Source organism: Dromiciops gliroides, chromosome 2 (assembly GCF_019393635.1).
Source record: "Dromiciops gliroides isolate mDroGli1 chromosome 2, mDroGli1.pri, whole genome shotgun sequence".
In the NCBI taxonomy this organism is placed as follows: domain Eukaryota; kingdom Metazoa; phylum Chordata; class Mammalia; order Microbiotheria; family Microbiotheriidae; genus Dromiciops; species Dromiciops gliroides.
This window is the reverse complement of record NC_057862.1, coordinates 31,464,543-31,488,045: the sequence shown is the minus strand read 5'-3', so window position 1 is coordinate 31,488,045 and position 23,503 is coordinate 31,464,543. Positions and strand designations below refer to the sequence as shown.

Here is a 23,503-nt window from a genome sequence, read left to right as displayed (position 1 = left end):
CACTGTGTTATGATCTTGATGGATAGTTTATTGCATTTCCATATTACTTATTCTGATTTCCTCTCACCCCAAACAAAAGATCTGACATGTCTACTCCCTAATCTCACTGCAAGGCAGTCCATTAATATAGTTAAACTGTCAATTAACTGGGCAGCTAGGTGGCGCAGTGGATAATGCACCAGCCCTGGATTCAGGAGGACCCGAGTTCAAATCCAGCCTCAGACACTTGACACTTACTAGCTATGTGACCCTGGGCAAGTCACTTGACCCTCATTGCTCCGCAAAAACAAACAAACAAAAAAAACCCTGTCAATTAACTACTGAAGAATCTAATACTAGTAGTTGACTAGAAGTGAGTTAACAAGCTTCTTGAACATTTACTAGGACATATTTCATTCTCAGAATGTCTGGTTCCAGTCTAACTTTCTAAGATCACTGTATTTCTCCCCTTCCTGCACTCGAAGTTCCATCCAAAACAGCCTACTGTCCATGACAATGCATCTCCCACCTCCACACCTTTACACAAGCTGTGCCCTCTGCCTGGAGTACTCTCTCCCCTTATAATAGCAGATCCCTGCTAGTCATACTGTATTTTTGTCCCTCTTTTGTGTTTACTCCCTCCAGCAGAAAGTCAACTCCCTGAGATCACCTCTTTGTTTTTGCCCTTGTAGCCCTCGTGCTAAACACAAGGCCTGTTAGAGCTCGGGTGCTTGCTCAGTGTCTGCTGAATGAAATGCACTATTCTACCATTATTAAGTTTAATGGGCAGAAATCCAGTTCAATAGGTGGCACAACGGATGATCACGATTACTTGTCTCTCATCCCCAGCTGCCTCTCAGACATGTCCAAAACAGGACTTTTTCTTTTCCCCCCAAACGCACCCCCACACACACACACACCTTCCCTATCACTGTAATGGGGACCATCACCCTCCCAGCCACCTGGGCTCTCTCACAGCCTAGGAATCATCCTGGGTCTTCACTACCTCTCACGTGTTGCCAAAGCTGACTTCCCCTTCGTAACATCTCTTGAATAAACCCCCTTTTCTCCTCTGACACAGCCCCCACCCTGACGTAGCCCCTCAGCCCTTCACACCTGGACAATTGCAATAGCGGCTGGTAGTTCTGCCTGCCTCAGTCTCTCCCCGTGGCAGGCCTTCTTCCATTCAGACTCCAGTGGCTCCCCCTCCTGTTGCCTCCAGGATCAAATACAGAATCCTGTTTGGTGTAAAAAGCCCTTCTGGACCTGGCTCCCCTCTGCCTTTCTAGACTTTCCCCTTACTTCTAGACTTCGCTCACCTCACTCACCTCCATGTACTCAGAGACATAGTGACACTGAACTCCCTGCTTTTCTCTATCTCAGATCCTGGCGTTTTTTGCTGGCTTCCCGAATGCCTGGATGGCCCCCTCTGGCTCATTTCTGTTTAACTGCCCTCACATCCCAGGTAAAAATCCCACCTTATTAGAAGCCTATCTATTCTGATCCCTCATAATGGTGGTGCCTTCCCTCCGTTGAGTCTCTCATTTTTCCTGTATATATTGTATGCACATAGTTATTTGCATGTTGTCTCCTCCCTTAGACTTTAAGCTCCCTGAAAGAAGGGCCTGTTTTGCCTTTCTCTAGCATAGTACCTGATACATAGTAGATATTTAAGAAGCTGACTGACTGACTGATAGACCTACTGGTCAGGAAGATCTGAGTTCTGGTTCTGCCTCCAACATTTACTAGCTGTGTCACCCTGAAAAAGTCACTTAATTGCTCTCTGCCTCAGTTTCCTCATTTGCAAAATGGGGATAACAGAACCTACCTCAGAGGGTGGTTGTTGTGAGATAACACATGGCTAAAGAACCTTCTAGAACTATATAAATTGTTAAGATAGGAAATAAAAAGAACTTCTTTTTATGCCCTGCATCAACAAAGGCAGCACTTAAATCCTGGTTTTCCTAGAGCTTGTGACAGGCGCTTGTTCACGGCCATGGCCGAGCACACAGCTTACCTGAGCTGAAAAAACACATCCTCATCCACAAAGCCGAACGTATCATGTAGCTTGGTAACAACGCCTGTGAAAACTCGCTGCTTCTGGGGCTGAGTTTGCGGCTGACTTGACCGCGGTGTTGGGTACGAGACAGTGATTTGTGCTGCTGGCTGAGGAGTGGACAGGCTCAGGCTCGTAGGCAAGGCGACAGCTGGCTACAAACAGAGAGACCCGCCCCCAAGTAAATTGTCTGGGGTGTGCCTTGTTCGGCCCCTTGGAACTGTGTCACGCCCTATCTGTCCTTTAAGATGGAGTGTGTGTGCTGACACGGTCACGGACTTTTTCCAAGTATAAGCCGGAGTAAAAACTATAGGAACGATTTAGAAATAAACAAAAAAGGTGATTTCCATCCCCAATGTTCCCCTTAACTGGACTGGAAGGATCGAGGCCCCACCCGGTTCCACTTCTCTCAGGATTCACAAAAGCCAAAAACAGCCCCCAGCACCGGAGGCAGACAGTCTGGGGTGGTCTGAACCATTTCTTCCCAAAAATTAAGTGAAAAAGGAAATAACCAGAGGAGCAGGGGCCCAGCTCAGGAGGATTGCTTGCTTTGGGAATGGAGAGCCACACTTCGTATGAAGAAATACAGTGAGGCAGGTCCACAAACATTGCTACTCCCATCTTGCAACTAAAAGCAAATGCAGTTTTGTGGAGTAGAAGTCTGGCAGACAAGGCCCAGTGAATGCATCTCTTTGAATGAGAGGACAATTTCTCTGCTAGAATTGTAATCTCCACCATGTGAAGACTGAAAGCCCTAAGATATTCCTCATGACCTGCAAAAGAAGGTAAAGTACAAAGAAGAGTCACATGCGGAGGATCTCTTCCACAGGGACTCTCTCATGCACTGGGACAGAAAGGGTAGGAGCCTGCTAGAAATGGGGGCATCAAAATTCCCTTGTCAGAGTACTCTTATCGGATTTTTGCGCTTTGATCTGGAATCGTCTCAATTCTAAGCACCTTGAGCACATGAAAAAACATGTAGCTTCTCTACTACACATGTTAGCTCTGTTGGATATTACTGCGTTTTCAACTTGCATCCCTTTAAAATGCAACTGACATATAAACTATGCACACAATCTACTACATCTCAACTACTTGTCCAAAAGAAATCCATTGAAAACAAAAATATAATACGGTGATAAGCTGCAAATACAACTAATTCCAGTACTTCCATGCAAAAGTGAAATAGATCTAAATCCTCTTTTTTTTTTTTTTACTGTTAGAATTAGACTAAAAAGATTTTCATCACCAGAAAACATTAGGTAATGAGATGACATATTTCTTTTTCTAGCATAATGGACATTATCCAACATCTATTTGTGTTAAGTATGGAATGAAAATAAAGGCTCATTTATTTGTCATTTTGACCTCTGAATAAAGGAAGAATGAAGCCAAACTAACCTGTGTTAACAAGGTCTGCTGAGGTTGCTGCAACTAAAAATAGAGGGAAAAAGTGAATCACATAGCTATAATAGATATATACATGTCTATGCAGCAAAGAGAAAAATCAAATGGTAGTGATATATACATATGTATGCCTTTAAAATGACAAAAAGTTTTACCCATGATTAAATTTTCATTTCCACTCCAGTCACAAACAACCCAAGTTCCTTACTATAAACTGCAACATACACGTGTCATATCTTTATATTCCTATGAGCTCTGTCTTACTGCTTCATCCAACAATTCTCGCTTAGTATCACTCACTAGCCCAGCCCCTTAGCACCCCTCCTCAGGGCAGTGTGACACTGTGGCATGCATAGCACATGTTGGACTTGGAGATAGCAGCACATGGGTTGTTCAAGGCTCACCTTTGACTCGTACTGGCTGAGGGACCATTTAACCTCACTCAGCCTGTTTCCTCATCTGTAAAATGGGTGTATTAATACTTGAAGCACCAACTTCATAGGATTGCTGTGAGTCTCCAATGAGATGTATGTTAGGTATTCTGAAAACTTTACTCACTCCATTGTTTGTGACAATTAAGTTCCAAAGAGCTCTGAATGGTTACTTTATCCTTCCAGTGAAAATACTAAAGAACAGACTATGCCAGAAGGATGAAGGGCCACAAAGTCATGTGCGGTGACAACAACTTAAGAGTCACCCGGGCATGAGCAAGGAATAAAGCAGTGGAATGGAGGTCAGCACTCAACCACTACAAACAGGAACTGAACATGGGGCAAGATAGGAACAGTCTCTTTGCAGAAATGGTTTGCACCCCTGAATTTAAATGGAAGGCCAGGGGGAATGTATATTAAGCATCAAATTCTGTTTTGTTTTTCTAACTGATGAAATTTGTCCATAGGTATTTCCATGATAAATCTTACCTTAGTTTAAGAATCAACCTGTTTGGGGCAGCTAGGTGACACAGTGGATAGAGCACCGGCCCTGGAGTCAGGAGTACCTGAGTTCAAATCTGGCCTCAGACACTTAACACTTACTAGCTGTGTGACCCTGGGCAAGTCATTAACCCCGATTGCCTCACCAAAAAAAAAAAAAAAAGAATCAACCTGCTCCATAACTTTAGTTGATTAAAATAATAACATTTCCCTATAATATATTCTGTTCATACCCCTCCCTCTAATCACCCCCAAAAGAGCTCAAAAAAAACCACTCAGGACCACGGAAAAGGTCACATAAGACACCTAATTCAATTCCTTCATTGTGCAGGTGAGCCCAGAAAAGAAAAGTGATTTTAGCAGGTGGAAATTAAAATGCTAATATATCAAATTTCAAACTACACAGCTATCTTTAAAAAGTCAAGTATATATACTTTTATGTAAGAAAAAAGGAACAAACCTGTTGCTGCACACTATATAGGGCCTGTTGAGGTTGTGAATATTGCTGGAAAAAGAATGAAAAACAACAATGTTCAAAGCAGTATCCAAAACTTTAACCAAATTTTGAGAAAATTCTACCCGAACTTTATATCTAGTAAGAATTACATTTAAAGAAACTGCAAATCTCACCATTCTCAAATGAAGAAAATGGTGATTGTTGATGTAGTAAAGACCTTCCATATGGGCTTGAATAACCAAAAAATCATTTTGTTAAAAACTTACTTCTGAACTTATGTATAGTGAAGAGAGCAGAACCAGGAAAACATTGTGCACAGAGACAGCAATACTGTTTGATGAAGAACTGTGAAAGACTTGGGATTGTCTCTGATAGTTAATCCCAAAGGACTGTCAATGAAGCATACTACCCACCTCCAAAGAAACAACTGATACTGATGGAACACAGTCTGAAGCACGCCATTTGTCAACTTTCATTTTTTCCCCTTTATTCCAGTTTTCATATACAAGATGGTAATGTTTTACCATCATGACTAAAATGGTAATATTTTACATAATTGTACATGCAAAACCTCTATCTGATTGATTACCACCTCAGGGAGGGAGGAGGGAGGATAAACATTGGAACCCAAAACTATAAATAAAAATGTTTATTCCTTAAAAAAATAAAAATAGAAAATAATTTAAAAAAAACCCATACCCTTAAAAAATAAAATAAAAACCATACACTTCTCAATTTTATTTAAATGATCATCTGTGACCTTGCCCTAAGAACCATTAAAACCATATCTGAATGTGTAAATCCCTCTTTTCTCATCACTCTCATTTTCTTTGGAGACTCAACTGGGCATTTTCCATTCTAAAGCAGCTACATTAACTGCTGAAGAGATACCTGTTGTAGGGCTGCGGCAGCAGCTGCTGCTTGTTGCTGCAAGGCTGCAGTCTGAGTGAGCTGATAGTTGGCAGGAGTGGGTGTAGTCAGGCCTGCCGCCGCCAGTGCTGTCTGCTGAGTGTAGATGGTAGGGGACGCTCCAAGTAATGAGGGCTGCTGAACTCCTAAAGCAGCTAGGAAAACAAAAAGAAAGCAGATGATTTAGGCTCCTTCTAGGAAATTTCCACGGGTGTATAGTTGGCCCCTCCTACCAGGGGAGTTGCTATGAGGAATTCCATAAGCTGTAAAGTCTCAGAGTATGTAAGCGTGGGGATTGGTGGCTGCTGGGGCTCACGGCTACACATCATTAGCTGGTAAACTAAAAGCAGAACCTTAGGGATTCACAAAGCATTTCAAGACCCCCAATGATTATAAATGCACAACTTTGTATTAAAGCAAGACATGGAACATTCAAGGCCACTGAAAGTAAAATGTCCCACTGTCAACCAGGCCAAATGCCTAAAATGACATTTATCACAAGGAAAGAAATGTGGAAGAGAAAGTCTAGACTCCTTTTATTAACTTGTACTTATTGCTTAAATCTTCAAACATCTGAAGGGGAATGAATGACATTTTAATCTACTATGGTCTGGAAGCACTACTGAGAAAAATCTTCCACTTCCACAGGATAATTTTTTTTTATCTTAAAAGTATTTTATTATTTTCCAGTCACATGTAACAGTTAAGAATTCTCTTCTATTTCTGTTTTACTTATGGCAAGTTTAACAAGAGTGCAAAATATGTGTATATCAGCACAGTAACTTAAAATTACAACAAATTTTAGAGATTTTAGTGCTCTGCTATAGGAAGAATGAGAAATAAGAGGAATCACCTAGTATCCAGAGCTTTGTTTTTTATTTTGCTGATTTTCCCAAGTTAGATGACAGATTTATATATATTTAACATTTATAATATTAGAGGATGTTGAAATGAGAGATTGCCTGCCTGGAAATAAAAAGGTACCAGAGCTAGGGTTCATTAAGAACCAAAAAAAGAGAATTACAAAGCAATGTAAGCTTTTGTGCAAGTCTATTAAATGCATACAATTAATAAATGAAATAATCAGCTTAAAGAATATAAGACACAAAATCTTTCACAACTACCATCGTGATGGTCCCAAGGGATAAGCATCATGTCATACTGATGTTCTATACAGGATACAAACACAGACCATGTCAGAAGCTCCACAATCTAATGCAGTGCTTCTGAGATTAGGATCACCAGACCTTTGAAAACTAGTTCTACATTTACACAGCTTACAATGGTTGCTGAAGAGTATTGCTTTTTCATGTTAAAAAGTGGCAAATACTATTTGAAATGTTCATAAATTCCAATTGACCTCTCTGATGTGGAAGGAATGGTTGATTGCTGCACTTCAGGCCAGAATTGTTTGGAGGGATTTTTTTAATTTTTCTGGACAGAAGGGTTAAAAACAGGAATAAGGGGAAAATACAACCCAAGACAAGCCCAAAACTTACAGTCTTATAAGAACTGCAAGGACTTTTAAACTGTCCATTTTTTAAAATGTCCATTCCTTTTTATTCTGCTTTCATGTTAAGTCAGAAGCCTCGGATGAGTAAGAAGTAGATGTGCCTGCCTAGGATGGAATGTCTATGTCTCCCATAAGGTTCAAGAAAAGGCTAGTGTATGTCAGGGGGTTGGGAGGTACAGCTTGGCACTCAAGCCAGGCACTGTGAAAGCCTTGGGAATACAAAGACAAAAAACAATGCTCTCAAAGAGGTTACATTTTGTTGGGTGAAAAGCAGGGACACATGCGCATATACAAAACGATACAAGATAACTTTGAGCACTAGCAACAAAGGGTTCCAGAAAAAGCCTCTTGCAAGAGGTGGTGACTGAGTTGAGTCTCAAAGGAAATCAAGCAGTCAGGGTTCTAATTGGGGACTGTGCACTCTAGGCACAGGGGACAGTGAGGCTGAGGCTGGTATGTAAGGGCACCAAGGCAAGAGGCCAGTTTGGATGAACTGTGTAGAGTGTGTGAAGGGGGGAAATCTGTAATAAAATAGAAAAGGGAATGAGGAACCAGGTCCAGACTCTCAAATGTTGAACAGAGTAAAATTGAGTACCTGATCCCAAAGTAACAGGGAGTCCCCCTGATCCTAACACAGTTAGGCCGGCACTCTAGCAGTTATTTTGGCAATGGCAAACCATTAAAAATAATAATGATGAAGTCTCTGTTCTGTTTGTCCCCTTTCCAATACAATGTTGGGGGCCAAGTGGTGGGAAAGGAGGCAGAGGGTGCTAAGAATCACATGGTTTTTAGACTAGAGGTGTCAAACAAACAACACTCCCAAGGGTGACCTGGCCCTCATTAAAATAGAGTCCCTATATGTTTTGCATGATGGCAACATGCATAACCTATATCAAACTGCTTACCATCTCAGGGAAGGGGGCAAAGAGAGAAAATTTAGAACTCAAAATCTTAATAAATGAATGTTTAAAATTGTTTTTACATGTAATTGGAGAAAAAATTAAATATTGAAAAATATAGTTTGTCTTGATTTTAATTTTTTAAAAATACATTAAAATGTATTGTCTTCTAAATCAGGATCTTTATGTACAGTTGGGTGACCCCTGTTTTTATTTGAGCTTGACACCACTGTTTTAGACAATCTATAAATTTTACCTTGGCTATTATTAGCACTCTAAGTATGAGGTTTGTTTAATGACAGACAACATACAACTGGAAAAACCTAATCATATCGAACTTAACATTCTTGCTATAAATGAAAACTGATCACACGATATGAACAAAGGATAACTTATGGATAGCCCTTGTGCTCGACCGATAGCCCTGACACGTCAAAAGGAAGCAAAAAAGGCTCCTAACATGTGGAGTGGACCACTGTACTGAACTTAGGGGAGCATGTGGATGAGAGTCTCATAAAATAGGCACGGATGGGCAACTTCTGATTTGCATGAAAGGAATAACCACATGGATGAGACCATGGTTAACTGAATCCTGAAGTGAGATGCTTTTTTTTTGAGCCTCCTTTCTAAGGTTGTCAATGTTTTCTTTATTTGTCTGTTCTAGATACATATACAATTATTAAAGGCCTTAAGCTTATTTCAAAGAGGAACGCAATGATATGAAAAATGGACACATGCCAGGATATTGCAGGTGAACCAGTGAAATAGCCCCTTACTAGTCTGACATGATCTGTATTGGTAACATTCATTTTTCTTAAATTACTACTACTTCAGGGGGCAGCTAGGTGGTGCAGTGGATAAAGCACTGGCCCTGAATTCAGGAGTTCCTGAGTTCAAATCCGGCCTCAGACACTTGACACTAGCTGTGTGACCCTGGGCAAGTCACTTAACCCCTCATTGCCTTGCAAGAAAAAAAATACTACTACTTTCCATTTGTCCAGAAAAAGTTATTTTGTGCACTCAAATTCATTAGCAAATATTCAAAACCAGTATAATAGGCAAACACAAAAGGAGAAAAAAATCTTTAATTCAAGGACATGATCTCTTCCGCCTGATGTTTGTGTACTTGTCTACTTTATTTTTTTTTTTAAATTAAGATGATCAGTCTAAAGGATGGGTTTCTTCTACTGCCAATAACTAATTAAAGCCTCAAAATAATTAAATAAAATAAGCGCTATTTTCAATCTTAGCAAATGCTAACCTTAGTGATTCAGAGGTCAGTAGAAAGGTATATGGTGGATGTATATAGGTAGAACTAGGTGACCAATAATGATCTGTACATGATAAATAATGTAAATGACATTACAAAGGATTTTTAGGACCAAAAAAGGAAGAAGGGCAATCATGTAGCAAGAGATACAGTAAGTGAACAGTCTAAGTGCTACTTGGTATCCTTAAGGTATTAAAGGAACAAAGGAAAAGCCTTACCTAGTAAGCACTGAGTGGATTTTTTTATGAAGACTTTTAAAAGACATTTATGAGGGGGCAGCTAGGTGGCGCAGTGGATAAAGCACTAGCCCTGCATTCAGGAGGACCTGAGTTCAAATCCGACCTCAGACACTTGACACATACTAGCTGTGCGACCCTGGGCAAGTCACTTAGCCCCCATTGCACCGCCAAAAAAAAAAAAAAGACATATATGAGAGAAGCTTTATAAGGATTATGATCTGCACTGAATGTATTTTCCAAACTAAAATGACAGATACACAAGAGCAGGCTGTCAAACAATTCAAGCACTGTAGCCTGTAACACTTCTGAGTCAAGTCTAAGCAGATTAAAATATAATTGGGAAATATTTAACAAAATAAATAAAACTACAATAGAACATAGAGCTTGTTAATATGTGGTTTTCTAAGTCAATTAGCAGGCCTACCCCCTGCACAAGAAAGTCCAGATGTCAAACTGGAGTTGAAAACTTCATTAATCTAATGAGAAGAGCTCACATTAAAGAAGGGGAATGTTTCCCTGCAAAAGACCACTGCTTCACTACTGCTGCCCAAGATCTGAGGTCATGAGCAAACATATAACACAGTCTCTCTTTTCCTCATAATCAAGAAATCATGGCCAGAGTATTAGCCCATTTATACAACCAATAAATGGAAATAGTCAGTGACACTCATTTAAAGAACAAGAAAGCAAAAAGGATGTCTTTAATATCTTTTTTTTTTTTGGTGAGGCAATGAGTGTTAAATGACTTGCTCAGGGTCACACAGACAGTAAGTGTCAAGCATCTGAGGCCACATTTGAACTCAGGTCCTCCTGAATCCAGGGCTGGTGCTTTATCCACTGCGCCACCTAGCTGCCCCATAGGATGTCTTTAATATCACATCTTCTAGGAGTGGGTAGCGTTTCTAAGTGGCAATGCCAGGATTCAATAACTCATTCTAATCTAAAGCCTCATGCGCCAGTACTTTCTTCACTCGCCAAATTTGTGTAGATTGGGAACTATTATGTTTGTTGGAGGACAGAGGAATTTCAGTATAATTGTATTCTGTACAGGCATACCATGTTTTATTGCACCACTTTTCTAACAGCATCATGTCTGTCTCCTATTTTGGCAAAAATAATATTTTTAGCTTTTTCATTCTATCTGTTATGTGATCTGTGATCACTGATCGTTGGTGTTCCTATTGTAATTGTTTTGGGGTACCCCAAACTGCACCCTCCCTATAAGACCCAAAACTTCAACTAATGTGTGTTCTGAAGGCTACTACCCACGTCTCTCCCTTTCCTTAGGCCTCCCTATTCCCTGAGACAACAATATTGAAGAATATTACATACGCTTGGTATGTAAGCAGCAACAGGGTTTGAGAGGATTGACTCCAATTTTAAAAGAAGTTCCAACAGCATCACATGCTATACGGACTTTTTTTTTTTAGTGAGGCAATTGGGGTTAAGTGACTTGCCCAGGGTCACACAGCTAGTAAGTGTTAAGTGTCTGAGGCCGGATTTGAACTCAGGTACTCCCGACTCCAGGGCCAGTGCTCCATCCACTGCGCCACCTAGCTGCCCAGACATTTTTCAAGAAAGGAAGAGTCAATCCATGCGACAAAACTTCATTGTTGTCTTATTTTAAGAAATTGAAGGGCAGCTAGGTGGCGCAGTGGATAAAGCACAGATCCTGAATTCAGGAGGACCTGAGTTCAAATCCGACCTCAGACTCTTGACAATTACTAGCTGTGTGACCCTGGGCAAGTCACTTAACCCTCATTGCCCCAGGAAAAAAAAATTGCCACAGCCCCTCCAAGCTTCAGCAATCACCACCCTGATCAGTCAGCAGCCATCAATTCCGAGGCAAGACTCGGCACCAGCAAAAAGATTACAACTCAGTGAAGGCTCAGATGATGGTTAACATTTTTTAAGCAATAAAGTATTTTTTACTGAAGGTATATACACTGTTCTTAGACATATTATTGTGTACTTAATAGGCTATAATGTGATATAAAAATAACTTTTATATGCATTGAGGAACCAAAAAATTTGTGTGACTCCCTTTACTGTGATACCCACCATATCTCTGAGGTATGCCTGTATGTTATTTTTCTGAAGGCCTGGAAAATACCACTCTGCCATTCAGGAACAAGAAAAGAGGCAGGGGCTGAGAAATTAAGGACTTTCCTAGAGCAGTTAGATAAACTCTGGGTTCATAGGTTGAGGAAGAAATAAACCTGGCAGCCGGAAGAGACTAAAGTTGAATAACCTTGAGGGTCAAGAAGAAGGAAAGAAACTCTCCTCTTCTCCTGCCCTGAGACTCAGAACTCAAAGTGGCCGTTCTTTCCTTTCCAGTATACACTGACAGCTCAGGAAGAACAATTCAACTACAATTCCCAAATCATCTACATCACAGTAGCCACCTAATCATGAAAGATCATCTTGTCACAGAACAATCAGATATCCGATATTTACAGTACTAACTCCATATGCCTCACCAGGACTACTGCAATAGCATCCTAAGTGATCTTCCTGCTGCTAGCATTTGTACAGCACTCTACATACATACAAGGGCCACCTCTTCCAGGGAGCTTTTCCTGATCTTCCAAGTGGCTAATGTCTTCTTCCATAAAACCCGTCCTGTGTTTATTTTGTATATAATTGTTTACATAGACATCTACATGGGGATGTGTGCATATCTGGGTCTCCTCCAAGAGAATAAGCTTCTTGAGGGCAGGATCTTCTTCCTGGCCCAGAGAGAACACTTAATAAATGCTTATTGATTATTATGAGCCAGTGCATTTTTGCTACGGAAGTCCTGAGCCTCCTGTTTCCCCTCTGTGGAGGCTCAGGCCAGGCCACTGTCTCGGAGGGCCCCAGTCCCCCAGACTTCTCTCCCTGCTCTTCCACCATCTCCTAGTGCAACTTAAGGAGTCCATTTGTGGTTTTTGGACTTTGTCTACACATGAGAATTCAATTTCAACTCAACCAATCTCCATTAGGTGCCACTTAGCTACATGCTGTGGTGAAAAGATGTCCAGCCTCTGCCCACAGGGAGCTACAGTCTGGCAGGGGGAGTAACCGACACCCATACAAGGATCATGCTACACAATACCACCTAATTCCACAGAGAGATGCACTACGTGCTACATCAATTTGGGGGAATCAAGCAAGGTATCATGGAAGGGGCAGCATTTGAGATGGATGAAGGAGAATATCAAGGAACAGCAGCAACCAAAGCAAGAAAGCAGGACAGCAGATTGCTAATGCACTTCCAGTACTATGAGGATGGCCAGAAAAAAGGAAAGGTGCATTTATTAGGCTGCTACCATGTGCCAGGCTTTGTGCCAAGCCCTTTGGAAAGCACTGTCTCATTTCACCCTCACCACAACCCTCTGAGGTGGGTACTATGATTATCCCCATTTTGCAGCTGAGCAAATTGGTTAAGTAGAAGCTCCTGTTATGTGCCAGGCACTGGGATGGGCACTTTACAATTACTGTACTCACTATCTCTCACAATCCAAGCCTTTGAGGTTGGTGCTAGTACAATCCTCATTTTAACAGTTAATGGAAACTAAAGCAAATAGAGGATAGGTGACTTGCCCAGGGTCACACAGATACTAAGTGTCTGAGCAAATTTTAGCGTCTGTCTTCCTGACTCCAAGGCCCAGCAGTCTACTTTGCCACCTAGCTGCATTTCTTCTTTGATACCAATGCCATAACTGACGTCTGCCCCAAAGGGTTCTTACTTTATAATTAGTTTGAAGAAGCATCAGCATGTTACCGCTGAACAATAAAGGACTAAACAACTAAGTAGCACTAACTATAAGGCAGGGTGGGACAGCAGTAGGACTTGAAGTCGAGTTCAAAACGTGGCTGTTATTTAAAAGCAGGGTGACCTTAGGCGAGCCACCTCTCTCTGGAGCTTGGGCTCTCCAAACCTAAAACAAGGAAGATGGATCAGGACTGTAGCTACCATCTCAGCTCTAAATTCTACAGATCTGGTATATCTACTAGTAATAGTCCAGAAAAACTTCCCAGAGGCTTTGGGCCTTGCAAGATGAGTAGAATCGGGTTATGGGTAGAGACTATGGGCATTCTACTCTGGGGAGAAGGGGGTAAAGTTATAAACAAAGGTGGACATAGAAGGGGATTGGGAATTCATTTGCTAGGTGCCTACAAAGTGGTAGGTTTCTATGCTAAACTTTGATGGAATATAAAGAAGAAAGATGAGTAAGAGACCGGCCTTCAAACTTAGTCTATGAAGTCTCAAGGCAGACCATGACAAAGAGCCAGAAAAGGAATGCCAAATTGCTCTAGGGGCTCAGAGGGAGAATTCAGGTCAATTCACTTCAATTTTGTGCTCCACCCTGGCTTACAAAAACTATCCCCTTATCTGACTAGAAAAACCAGGGTATCAGAAGGGAGGGCAATTGAGCTTACTGTGTGGGGTGGGCAGGGCTTGGATAGGAGACATGGGGAATGCACCTGAGTCGGAAGGGACCAAGAGGGAAGAAGCACAGGAAATGTTCAATTACCAGCCAGCTGTTACTTCTGGTTAGGATGGCAATGGATAGGATGCAAGGCTCTGGGGGCAGACCCAGTTTGCCTGAGGAATGCCTATGAGAAAATGAACACACACACAACGGACACCAAATAAAAATTTCAAACTGAAGAACGACCTCCATTTCATAAAGAGCAACACAAGGAGTTGGAAAAGAATGGAAGCCAGAGCTGCTCCATGGAGTCCTGTATTACAGAGGAGGACAGAAAAAAGGAAACTGGGCCCAAGGATAGCTTGCCTTGTGGGGTCTAGGGACATGCTGGGGGACATCAGCCTACAACCAGGGCCCAACTCTGGTAGGGGTAGTTCCAGGGTGAAGGACCAAACCAAAGTTCCTCAGGTGTAAGACTATCCAAGTAGGTGATCACGAAGGGAAACCTGTTAGAACTAGTCAAACATGGGTCAGGAAACTCTTCAAGGTGACCAGACTACAGCCAGCAGAGCTGAGTTGGAAGCAGAGCCCCAAATCCCTGGGCTCAAGATGCCCAGTACTTGAAGCCCCATGATCCGGATAGAAGCCTACAGGCTGGCACTGGGTGGAGTGTGGTACCAATGCTATATTCCTGCTAGCTCCAGGCAAGTCCCTGGAAGAAAGGCAGGGCCTGGACCTGGCACTTTCCCACTCACAGACTACAGGGGAAACAACACCCAGACAGAATCCAGATTGGGTGCAACATGGCCAATCTATGAGACTTGGCTGGGAGACAATACATGGGCTTACCCACCCCATGAAGGGACATAGCCTGGCCCTGGGACAAAGTCCTAAATGCAAGTAACAGCAAGGAGGGCTGCAGGCTGTGCGAAGTTGAAGTGATAGATAACTAAGGCTGGAAAGGTAGGTGGGGGCAGAGGACAGGTGGTGGCGAGTCTGAGCGCCAAATGGGAGGAGCTTATATTGTTTACCTCGGGAGTAGTGGGTAGGTAGGGACCCCAGTAGTTGGCCAAGGAGGAGAATGGCCATAATTAGACTTGTACCTAAAGAAAACCACTTTGGCAGCCGTGTGGAAGGACTGAGTGAGGTGAGATGTGAAGCTGAGAAGCCAAGTGGAGAGCTGCTGCAAAAGTGCAGTTCAGGAGGTGATAAGGGCCTCAATGAGGGTACCGAGAAGGAGATAGATGGCAGAGAGGTGGTGGCTGTGGAATCAAGATGCTGAAACTGAATGTACAAGGGATGGGCAGAAGCAGGCTGAGGAGTTTAGGATACGATACGGTTGCACATCTGGGTGGTGGTGCCCCTGACAAGAAATATGGGATGTTTGAAGGCAGGCTGATTGGGGGGGGTGGGGGGTGAAAGTTTTGGACTTGTGAAATTGAGATGGCAATTAGGTTTGAAATGTCCATTAGGTGATAAGCAAAGAAGCTCAGGAGTGAGCTTTAGGGCTTGTTAGGCACCTGGGAGTTATCCCTAAAGATAATAATTAGAACTCTTGTGAGCTGATGGGATCAATGAATCAGCAGGTGTAGAGAGAGAATAGAAGAGGGACAAAGACATAGTCTTAGGGAACAACCACAATCAGGCAGCAATATATGAATGGTGAACCAGAACAGATATAAAGGGAAGTGTGACAAGAAAAAGGAGAGCATTGTCAAGAAAACCCAGGAGACAATATCTAAGTGGCGTGATCATGGGGTCCAATGCTACAGAGGTCAAAGATGAAGACTGAGAAAAGGCAACAGATTTGCTAAGAGAATCAGTGGTAATTTTGGAGAAGAGCAGTTTTCAGTTTGAGTGATATAGGTTGAAGCCAGACTGCAAAGGAGGTGAGAAGGGAGTGAAAGGAGAAAGGAAGAAATTAAGTGTAGAAGGCTTTCTTAAGAGAGTTTCCACAAAAGAGAGGCAAGATAGGTAGAATCAAGTGAAGTTTTTTTAAGACATAAGAGGCACTGAGTTTGTAGGCGATTGAGAGGGAGCCAGTAGACAGGGAAAGACTAAAAATTAGAGAAGATAATCTACTGGAGAAGATGAATGGGATGACAGGCATGTGTAGAGGGGTCTGCCTTGGCAAAAAATGGCCTTATCTTCATGTGAGATGGGTGAAGGAGGAGAGAGCAGGAAAAGGACAAAATGAACATGATGAAATTAAGAGGTGAGAAGACAGAACTTTTGGTGAATGGCCTGAGGAGGAAGTTGAGGGGATGAGTGTAGAAAGCATTTTTTTTAAAAAGAGTTTGGCTATGAAAGGGAAGAGAGATATAGAATGAGAGCTTGAGGGGGCAAGCACAGCTAATGGGGGGAGGGCACAGGTTATGCTTCATTCATTCATAAAAAGTGTTGATAACTAAAGCCACAAGGATGGGTATCTTTCAGAGAAAGAAATATAGAATAAGGCATTTTGGAAGAAACTTCACTAACTACTTTTTTCCTCAAAGGAAATGTCTGAAGTGGAAGAAAAACTCAGAATAACGTATTAATGTACAATGAGAAGGTCAACATATCTTAGATAGAATGCAAATGTGTATTGGAGAGTCATAATAGACCCTAGGGTGGAGGACAATGTGTGGAAGTCATGAATTCATGCAAAACAGCCTGGACTTTTACAGGGTAAACATGAGAAAGCCATTAAAGGCCTTTAAACAGGGACAAATGATGAAAGTTTGAAGGAAGAGTCTCTAGCATTATTGTTTAGAGAGGGGCTAGATGAAAGGGTAATTAACTGGGAAACACTAGAATAACAAGGTGTGAGGTGATAAAGGCAAAGCTAAGGGTGGCTGACAGCAGCTCCAGAAAAGAAATAATAAATCTCTAGCATTGTAAGGTTTGGCACATATTTTAGAATATGGCCATTGTCTATCCTTGAGGAGGATCTACTATTCTCATTTTACATTCTTCCCATTTAACCAGTCCTGAGACTTATCCTTGGTCATGCAACTAGCTAAGTAATGAGTGTGGAGACTGGATTCACACTCAGCTCTTTGAGGGCCAAGTCCAACACTGGTTTTAGTAACACTACACACTTCCCAAGGAGTGGGACAGAGATGTTTCAGACAAAAGGGCAAAACCTGATAACGAGACTGAATAGAAAGGACAAAAGAGAAGGTAGAGACTAGAACAAACTCTAAAATTATGTTTGATCTCAATCAAACCTTGAGAGGAAGCCTGGCCTCAGAACCATCCAACCTTTTTATCCTTTTGCTGATGGTGTAACCAGAGGAAAGTCACTTAACCTCCTCCCAGGCTAGTTTAGTAGAGCAACTCTCTAAGACTCTGTGCTTTAAGTAGAGGCGGTGCTGATCTGCGCTAGTGGAGGGAGTTTCTTCATCCAGGAAATCCCCTCCATGGGTGAACTCCCAGGGCCAGGTCTTAATCCTATCTATCTCACCAAAGAGAGGAGGCAACAGGGGCTTCTACCTCCTTTCTCCCACTCTAAACTCTCTGGCTTCTGACCTCATTCAACTGAAACTGCTTTCTCCAAAGGCACAAATGATCTCTTAAGGGGCAGCTTCTTAAACTGTGGGTCTCGACCCCAGACGGGGGCGTCACATAACTGAATGTGGAGCTCACAAAAAATTTGGCAAGAGTAAAAGATTCTATAAACCTGTTTTATATATCTATATACCTAACATAACATAAAAAATTCCTCGGGTGAAAAAGGGTCCCAAGTGCAAAATCTGAAGAAGCCATGTCTTGAATTGGCAAATCTAATGTCACTTTCTCAGTCCTCATCCTCCTTGGCCTTTCTGTAGCCTCTGACACTGCCCAATGCCCTCTTCTCCCGGAAGCTCTCTTCTCTCCTGGTTCTCCTACTGCCTATTCACTTGTTCCTTCTTCAGTCTCCTTGGCTGGATACTCACCCAGGTCCAAGCCTGCTAACGCCTGGGTGTCCCACAGGGGCAGGGTTCTGTCCTGGGGGCTCATCTCCTCTTCTCCCTCTCTAGCTTCGCTTGATGATCTCATTAGCTCCCATGGATTCATGATTATCTCTAGCGTTGATTCTCCAATCAACTTATCCAGTCCTAGACATCCAGCATCGAATCCCCAAGTACCTACACTCACATCTCACACTGGATGTCACAAACATCCCAAACCGAACTCATTTTCTCCAAATGCTTTTCCTTCTTCTTATCTCTACTATTATCGTTAAGGGCACTGCTGTTCTCCCATTCTCAGCCTGTACCCTAGGTGCCATCCTGACTCCTCACTCTCACCCCCCATACCCCCTTATCCAATTAGATTTCAAGTCTTGTTGTTTTGACCTTTTGTCCCATCTCTCATATATGCCCCCCTCTCTCCTCTGACAGAGCCACCACCCTGGTGTAGGATCTCGCAATATCCTTTTGGTTGGTCTCCAATCCATCCTCCACTCAGCTGGCAAACTGATCTTAATATATATATATATATATATATATTTTAGTGAGGCAATTGGGGTTAAGTGACTTGCCTAGGGTCACATATCTAGTAAGTGTCAAGTGTCTGAGAGCAGATTTGAATTCAGGTCCTCCTGACTCCAGGGCGGGTGCTCTATCCACTGCGCCACCTAGCTCCACCCTCACCTCACCCCAATTCAATGCACTTCCAGGATCAAATGTAAAAGCATCTGTTTAGCATTCCAGGCCCCCCATGCTACGTCTCCAGTCTTCTTACACTTTGCTCGTCTCTGCATACTGCCATCCAGTGACCCAGACTTCCCAGCTGCTCCTCAAGCAGGACTCACCATCTCCCGATGATGCTTTCACTGCCTTTCTTCTGTGTGTATCATGTTCTTCTTCATCTCCACTTCACCGGTTCTCTAGCTTCCTTTAACTCTCAACCAAAGTCCCACCTTCTAGGAAGCCCCTCCCCTCCTGTCCCCCCACCCCCCCTTTGTATCCCTAGCACCTGCCACAGTTCCTGGCACATTTTAAGGCTAGATGACTGCCTAACTGATACAAAGATAAAAGGTTATGGGAATTTTTTTTAAAATTCCACACAAAGCAATCAAGTTGATAAAGTACATATTTACTAAAACATTTGGGATCTATTCTAAAATATTCATTAGTATATACAATTAGTCATACGATTTTTATATTTCTGCTAGCAAATCATTTATTAACTTAAATAAAAAAGAAAAGAGGGGGGCAGCTAGGTGGAACAGTGGATAAAGCACTGGCCCTGGATTCAGGAGGACGTGAGTTCAGATCCAGCCTAAGACACTTGACACTTACTAGCTGTGTGACCCTGGACAAGTCACTTAACCCTCATTGCCCTGCCCTTCCCCCCCCAAAAAAAAACATATACAAGGGGGAAAAAAAACAAAAACAAAAACAAAAGAAAAATCTTTCATTCCAGTTGGACACATTCAGTAAAGGTGCTTTTTTGTGGTTTGAACATTAAATCTGTCTTCTGCCTTTGACACACAAAATACAAACCCAGTATGTGCCTGAAGCATTTGGCAAGATGCTATAATAGTTTTTCTCCTGGACAAACTACAAACCTTGCACTTCAACACATGGGAAGTTCTTCAAAGTTTCCTTGATTCTCTTCTATTTGAAACTTTGACATGAAAATCTAAGAAGCCAGTGGCAGGTGGATAACGTATGGTTACACTGTTCTCTCAAATCAGAGGTGAAAGTTAAGTCTTATTGGCATTTCATTTAAAATCGACCTAAAAATGAAATCAATTTGACTCTACATCAATCCCCGAGAGGTAATGATGCCAAAAAGAACTTTCAAACAAGGCTCTATGAGGATACATTTCTCAAAGCTGCCCAGAATGCTGCTTCCTGAAATTACAGAATATTTTAGGTAAACCGACATTAAACAGCTCTCTATGAAAACTTGTCGCTGGGTTTTTTTAGGTCGAAAGCTGTGGCTAAATCATGACAAAGAAACTTGCTGTCTTAATTTAAACAGTTTGTATTAGTAAAAAAGCAATTAGTTTTTGATAACTTTTGGTACAGAATATTTCTGGTTAATAACACACTAAAAGGAAGCTTTAAGAAAATTATTAAAGGATTAATGCAAAATGCTGTACATACTACTTGCATAAATCCCATTAATATTTGGAATCCCAATTGCCCTGAAGCCAAGAATGCAGCTGGTAGAACTACACTCAGTGTTGGCTGGTTGTGTTTGACAAGTTCATAAATCACGGTGTTTTCTTCTTCCATCTTTAATAGGGTAATACCATTTCCCATTCGGAGGGGAATGGAATTAATTCAAGTCACCAAAACCAATAAGACAATGTTAAGCGGTATATCTGTTACATTAAGATTTTTTGTTAAGAGTACAGAAATGCACCAGGTTTTAGTTATTACTTGAACCCATGTACAGGCTATCAAAGAACAGTTTGGGCATGTAGCAGATGCCTTGATAAACTCTTGTAAAGCTTAAGAGAAGTCCAGGAAAGGTCATTTTTCTTACTGTAATTAGTATTTATGAAAATTACTTAGGCCAGAATTAAAGACATAATAAGGTTATTGGTGCCAAAGGCTAACATTTGTATGAAAGTTTATTAATTTGTTACAAGCCTCCTCCCAAGTTAAACCAATTTCACCCAATTTCAATGCTTCCCACTCTCTGCAGAAAAGTCTTCCAATGACCTGAATGACAAGGAACTTAGGTGCTCATTTCATTCTGATGCAAAGACAATGGCCTGACTCACACTTGGTCTCTTTGGAGCTAACCTAGAATTAGGTTTCTGATATTAACAAACCCAGATTTGAAGCTAGCAATGGAGTAAAAAATGGAACAGTTTTCAAAGAAGACTCTCAACTTGAAAAGGACTCCAAGAATCAGACAGCTCCTTTCCTTATGCCTTACAGGCAATGTCTTAACCTAGTCAGTCCAGTTCACTGGTTTATTCTAGTCCTTGAATGATGCTGCTAAGCCATGCTTAACTGAGGAATTGTCAAAATGATCCCTTAACATTTGATATCAAGAAAAAGAGTTAAAGACTTGAGATCTCACTGATAAGTTTAAAGGAAAAGCAAAAGAATTGTTCCTGCATGAGGGGAAGGAGAGAATGATATTGAATAAAAGTATATAAGTTCAAAAGGGTCATAATTTTTCATTTGCTTCATATTTATCTTGTTCCTGATCACAAATTTATGTTTATGTCAATCAGCAAGCATTTATTATCAAGGTCTCATATAAGGGCGTAATCTGTTTCTCCCCACTAAATTTATGTAGAACTCAAAGCCATTATCCTCTGAAAAAAAAAATTAAGCCTACAATAGCATCTAGTTTAAATGGGAAATCTATCATAAAATGATCTATGATGACATGCAAATGCACTCACAAATATCTTAGAGAAAATTAGTTACTTAATAGCTTAGAGCTTTGTCAAAGTCCCATTCTAACAAACTCACCTATTCTCAGTCTTTAAACATTCTAAAAATGTCTGTCTAGCTAAACTCAAGTTGCTTATCTGCTTATATATTTTTGAAGGCGACTTGCCACTTCAATGTAAAAGATCCTAATACTTTCCAACAAATTCCTCGACAGCCTCTTTCTATAATTGAAAATAACACGACCCCCCAAAAATGTACAAACAAGCTGACCTGGCTGTGAAACTGCAGTGGCAGTAACTGAGTAGCCCATGGTGGATTCTTCTGTCTCCAAATTGAGCCATGGTGTAAGACAAAAGCCTCTGGTTGGTTTTCTTCTACAATAGTGATCTATTAAGAAAAAGAAAATTAAACCTTGTTTAAATTTCCAACTGAGAACACGACAATCATTCCCCAAGTTTGGGGGGGGGGGGGGTTCCTAGAGCACAACTTGGAAGAGTAGACTTTCAACCGCAAGTGAAATGATATACAATGTTTGCTGTCAAGTAGAACACAATAATCTTGTTAAAGCGCACCTAGAGAATGCCCAGCGTGGGAATTCCCCTCCCCAAATACGGCTCGAAGGACTCAGGATTGGCATGAGGGGCACCAGAGGTTGCCCCGGGACACAAAACTACTAAGTGTCAAGGGATTTGAAGCCAGGGTTTCCTGACTTCCCAAGTTCTAAATAAGCACTCAACGCCCTCCCACCCTCACCTCCACCAACCATGGTCTGGAAACCCACTTTTCCAACGAGCAGGATGAGCAAGAAACCACACTGCCTCCCACTTCCCACCAAGAGCACGAAGACAGTTCAGTGCCCACTCCAGCAGCCAGCGAGGGGGGGGGATCCCCCCATGCCCTAGCCGAAGCCTGAGGAGCGGAGCGGGGTCTTCAGTCAGGGTCAAAGGGGTAAGGACTCCCGGGATGCCCGAGCTCTGTACCCGGACGCTCGTAGGTAGCCGGCCCCCCACCGGACCCAAGGACAATGCGGAGCATCACCCCCCCGAACCCCAAGTCAAGGCTGGGGCTGAGTCCGGGCCCCGAGGACGCCGGCGGCCGCCCTGCGGAACGCGGACACCCGCTGACCCGGCCGGGGTCCGACCTAAACGGCCCCCTCGGCTCCGCGCGGGCGGAGGAGCCTCCGGGATCTTCCAAGCGCCGCCCCAGTCGGCCGGCTCTGCCCACGAGGGCCGGTGGGGAGGGGATCGGAGGTCAGTCCTTCCGCCGGCCGGCCCGGGGCCACCACCCGCCCGTCCCCCGAGTCCCGGACCCGATCCCCTGGCGTAGCCCCCCGCCCCGAGGGCCCAAGGGGGAGGCCCAAGAGAGGCCGGGCCTGTGCCTGCCGCTAGCCGCCCGGCACAAAAGAGGCCGCCTCCCTCCCGCCATCGCGCCCCGGGCCGCGACCAGGCCCTGTGGCCGCCCGGAGGCCGCCAGGCCGCGGCCTCCTTACGGCCCCGAGGCGTCCGAGCCTCGGCCCAGACCCCCGTAGCCGGCCGGTCCCCGACCCCCCCGGACCGGACGTTCACCTGAGCCGGGTCGCCGCCAGAGCTGAAGAGCCATTTTCAAAACCCGTCAAGCGTCTGCGCATGCGCCGACTCCCCCCTCGTCCAGGCCCCGCCCGGCTCGCCGAGGGACGCACCGTGTTTACGTTCGGGCGGGCGCGCTCCCGGAGCCTCCTTGTCACGCTTCGACGCCGGCCCCGGTTCGCTCCAACTCGAAAGCGCGTTGGGGCCTCGCTCGGAGGCGGAGGCAAAACCAATGGGTCCGTGCGACGCTCGCGCGTGCGCGCTACGGCCTCCCTCGGAGTAGCAGGCTTAGCGGAAGAGCGGACGGGGCGGGCCGAACACGTCACATGATGGAGCGCTTGCTGCCGGCCATTCCTTCTTGTAAGGTCTCCTTTAAACCTGTAGGCTGGTTGACTGCGTGCGGGCCGCGATGGACCCGTGGCCTAAATCATCCCCGAATACCTCTATATCAGAAGCTCGTTATCCGCGCCCTCCCAAGGAATGCAGGAGAAAACCACGTGACACGCCAAGCACTTGAACTTG

General features: G+C 43.3%; 1 protein-coding gene across 1 annotated transcript in view; it reads right to left on the bottom strand.

Annotated features, from left to right (window-relative positions):
• CCAR1 (cell division cycle and apoptosis regulator 1) overlaps window positions 1-23,111 on the bottom strand; it is a 51,224-nt gene extending 28,113 nt beyond the window's left edge. Inside the window, 6 exon segments of the mRNA XM_043984102.1 lie at window positions 1,997-2,190; window positions 3,437-3,469; window positions 4,835-4,879; window positions 5,723-5,895; window positions 21,687-21,803; window positions 22,982-23,111. Of these exon segments, the coding sequence (XP_043840037.1) occupies window positions 1,997-2,190; window positions 3,437-3,469; window positions 4,835-4,879; window positions 5,723-5,895; window positions 21,687-21,803; window positions 22,982-23,015 (596 nt within the window). The 5' untranslated portion in view covers window positions 23,016-23,111.
• Between the last annotated feature and the right edge of the window lie 392 nt (window positions 23,112-23,503).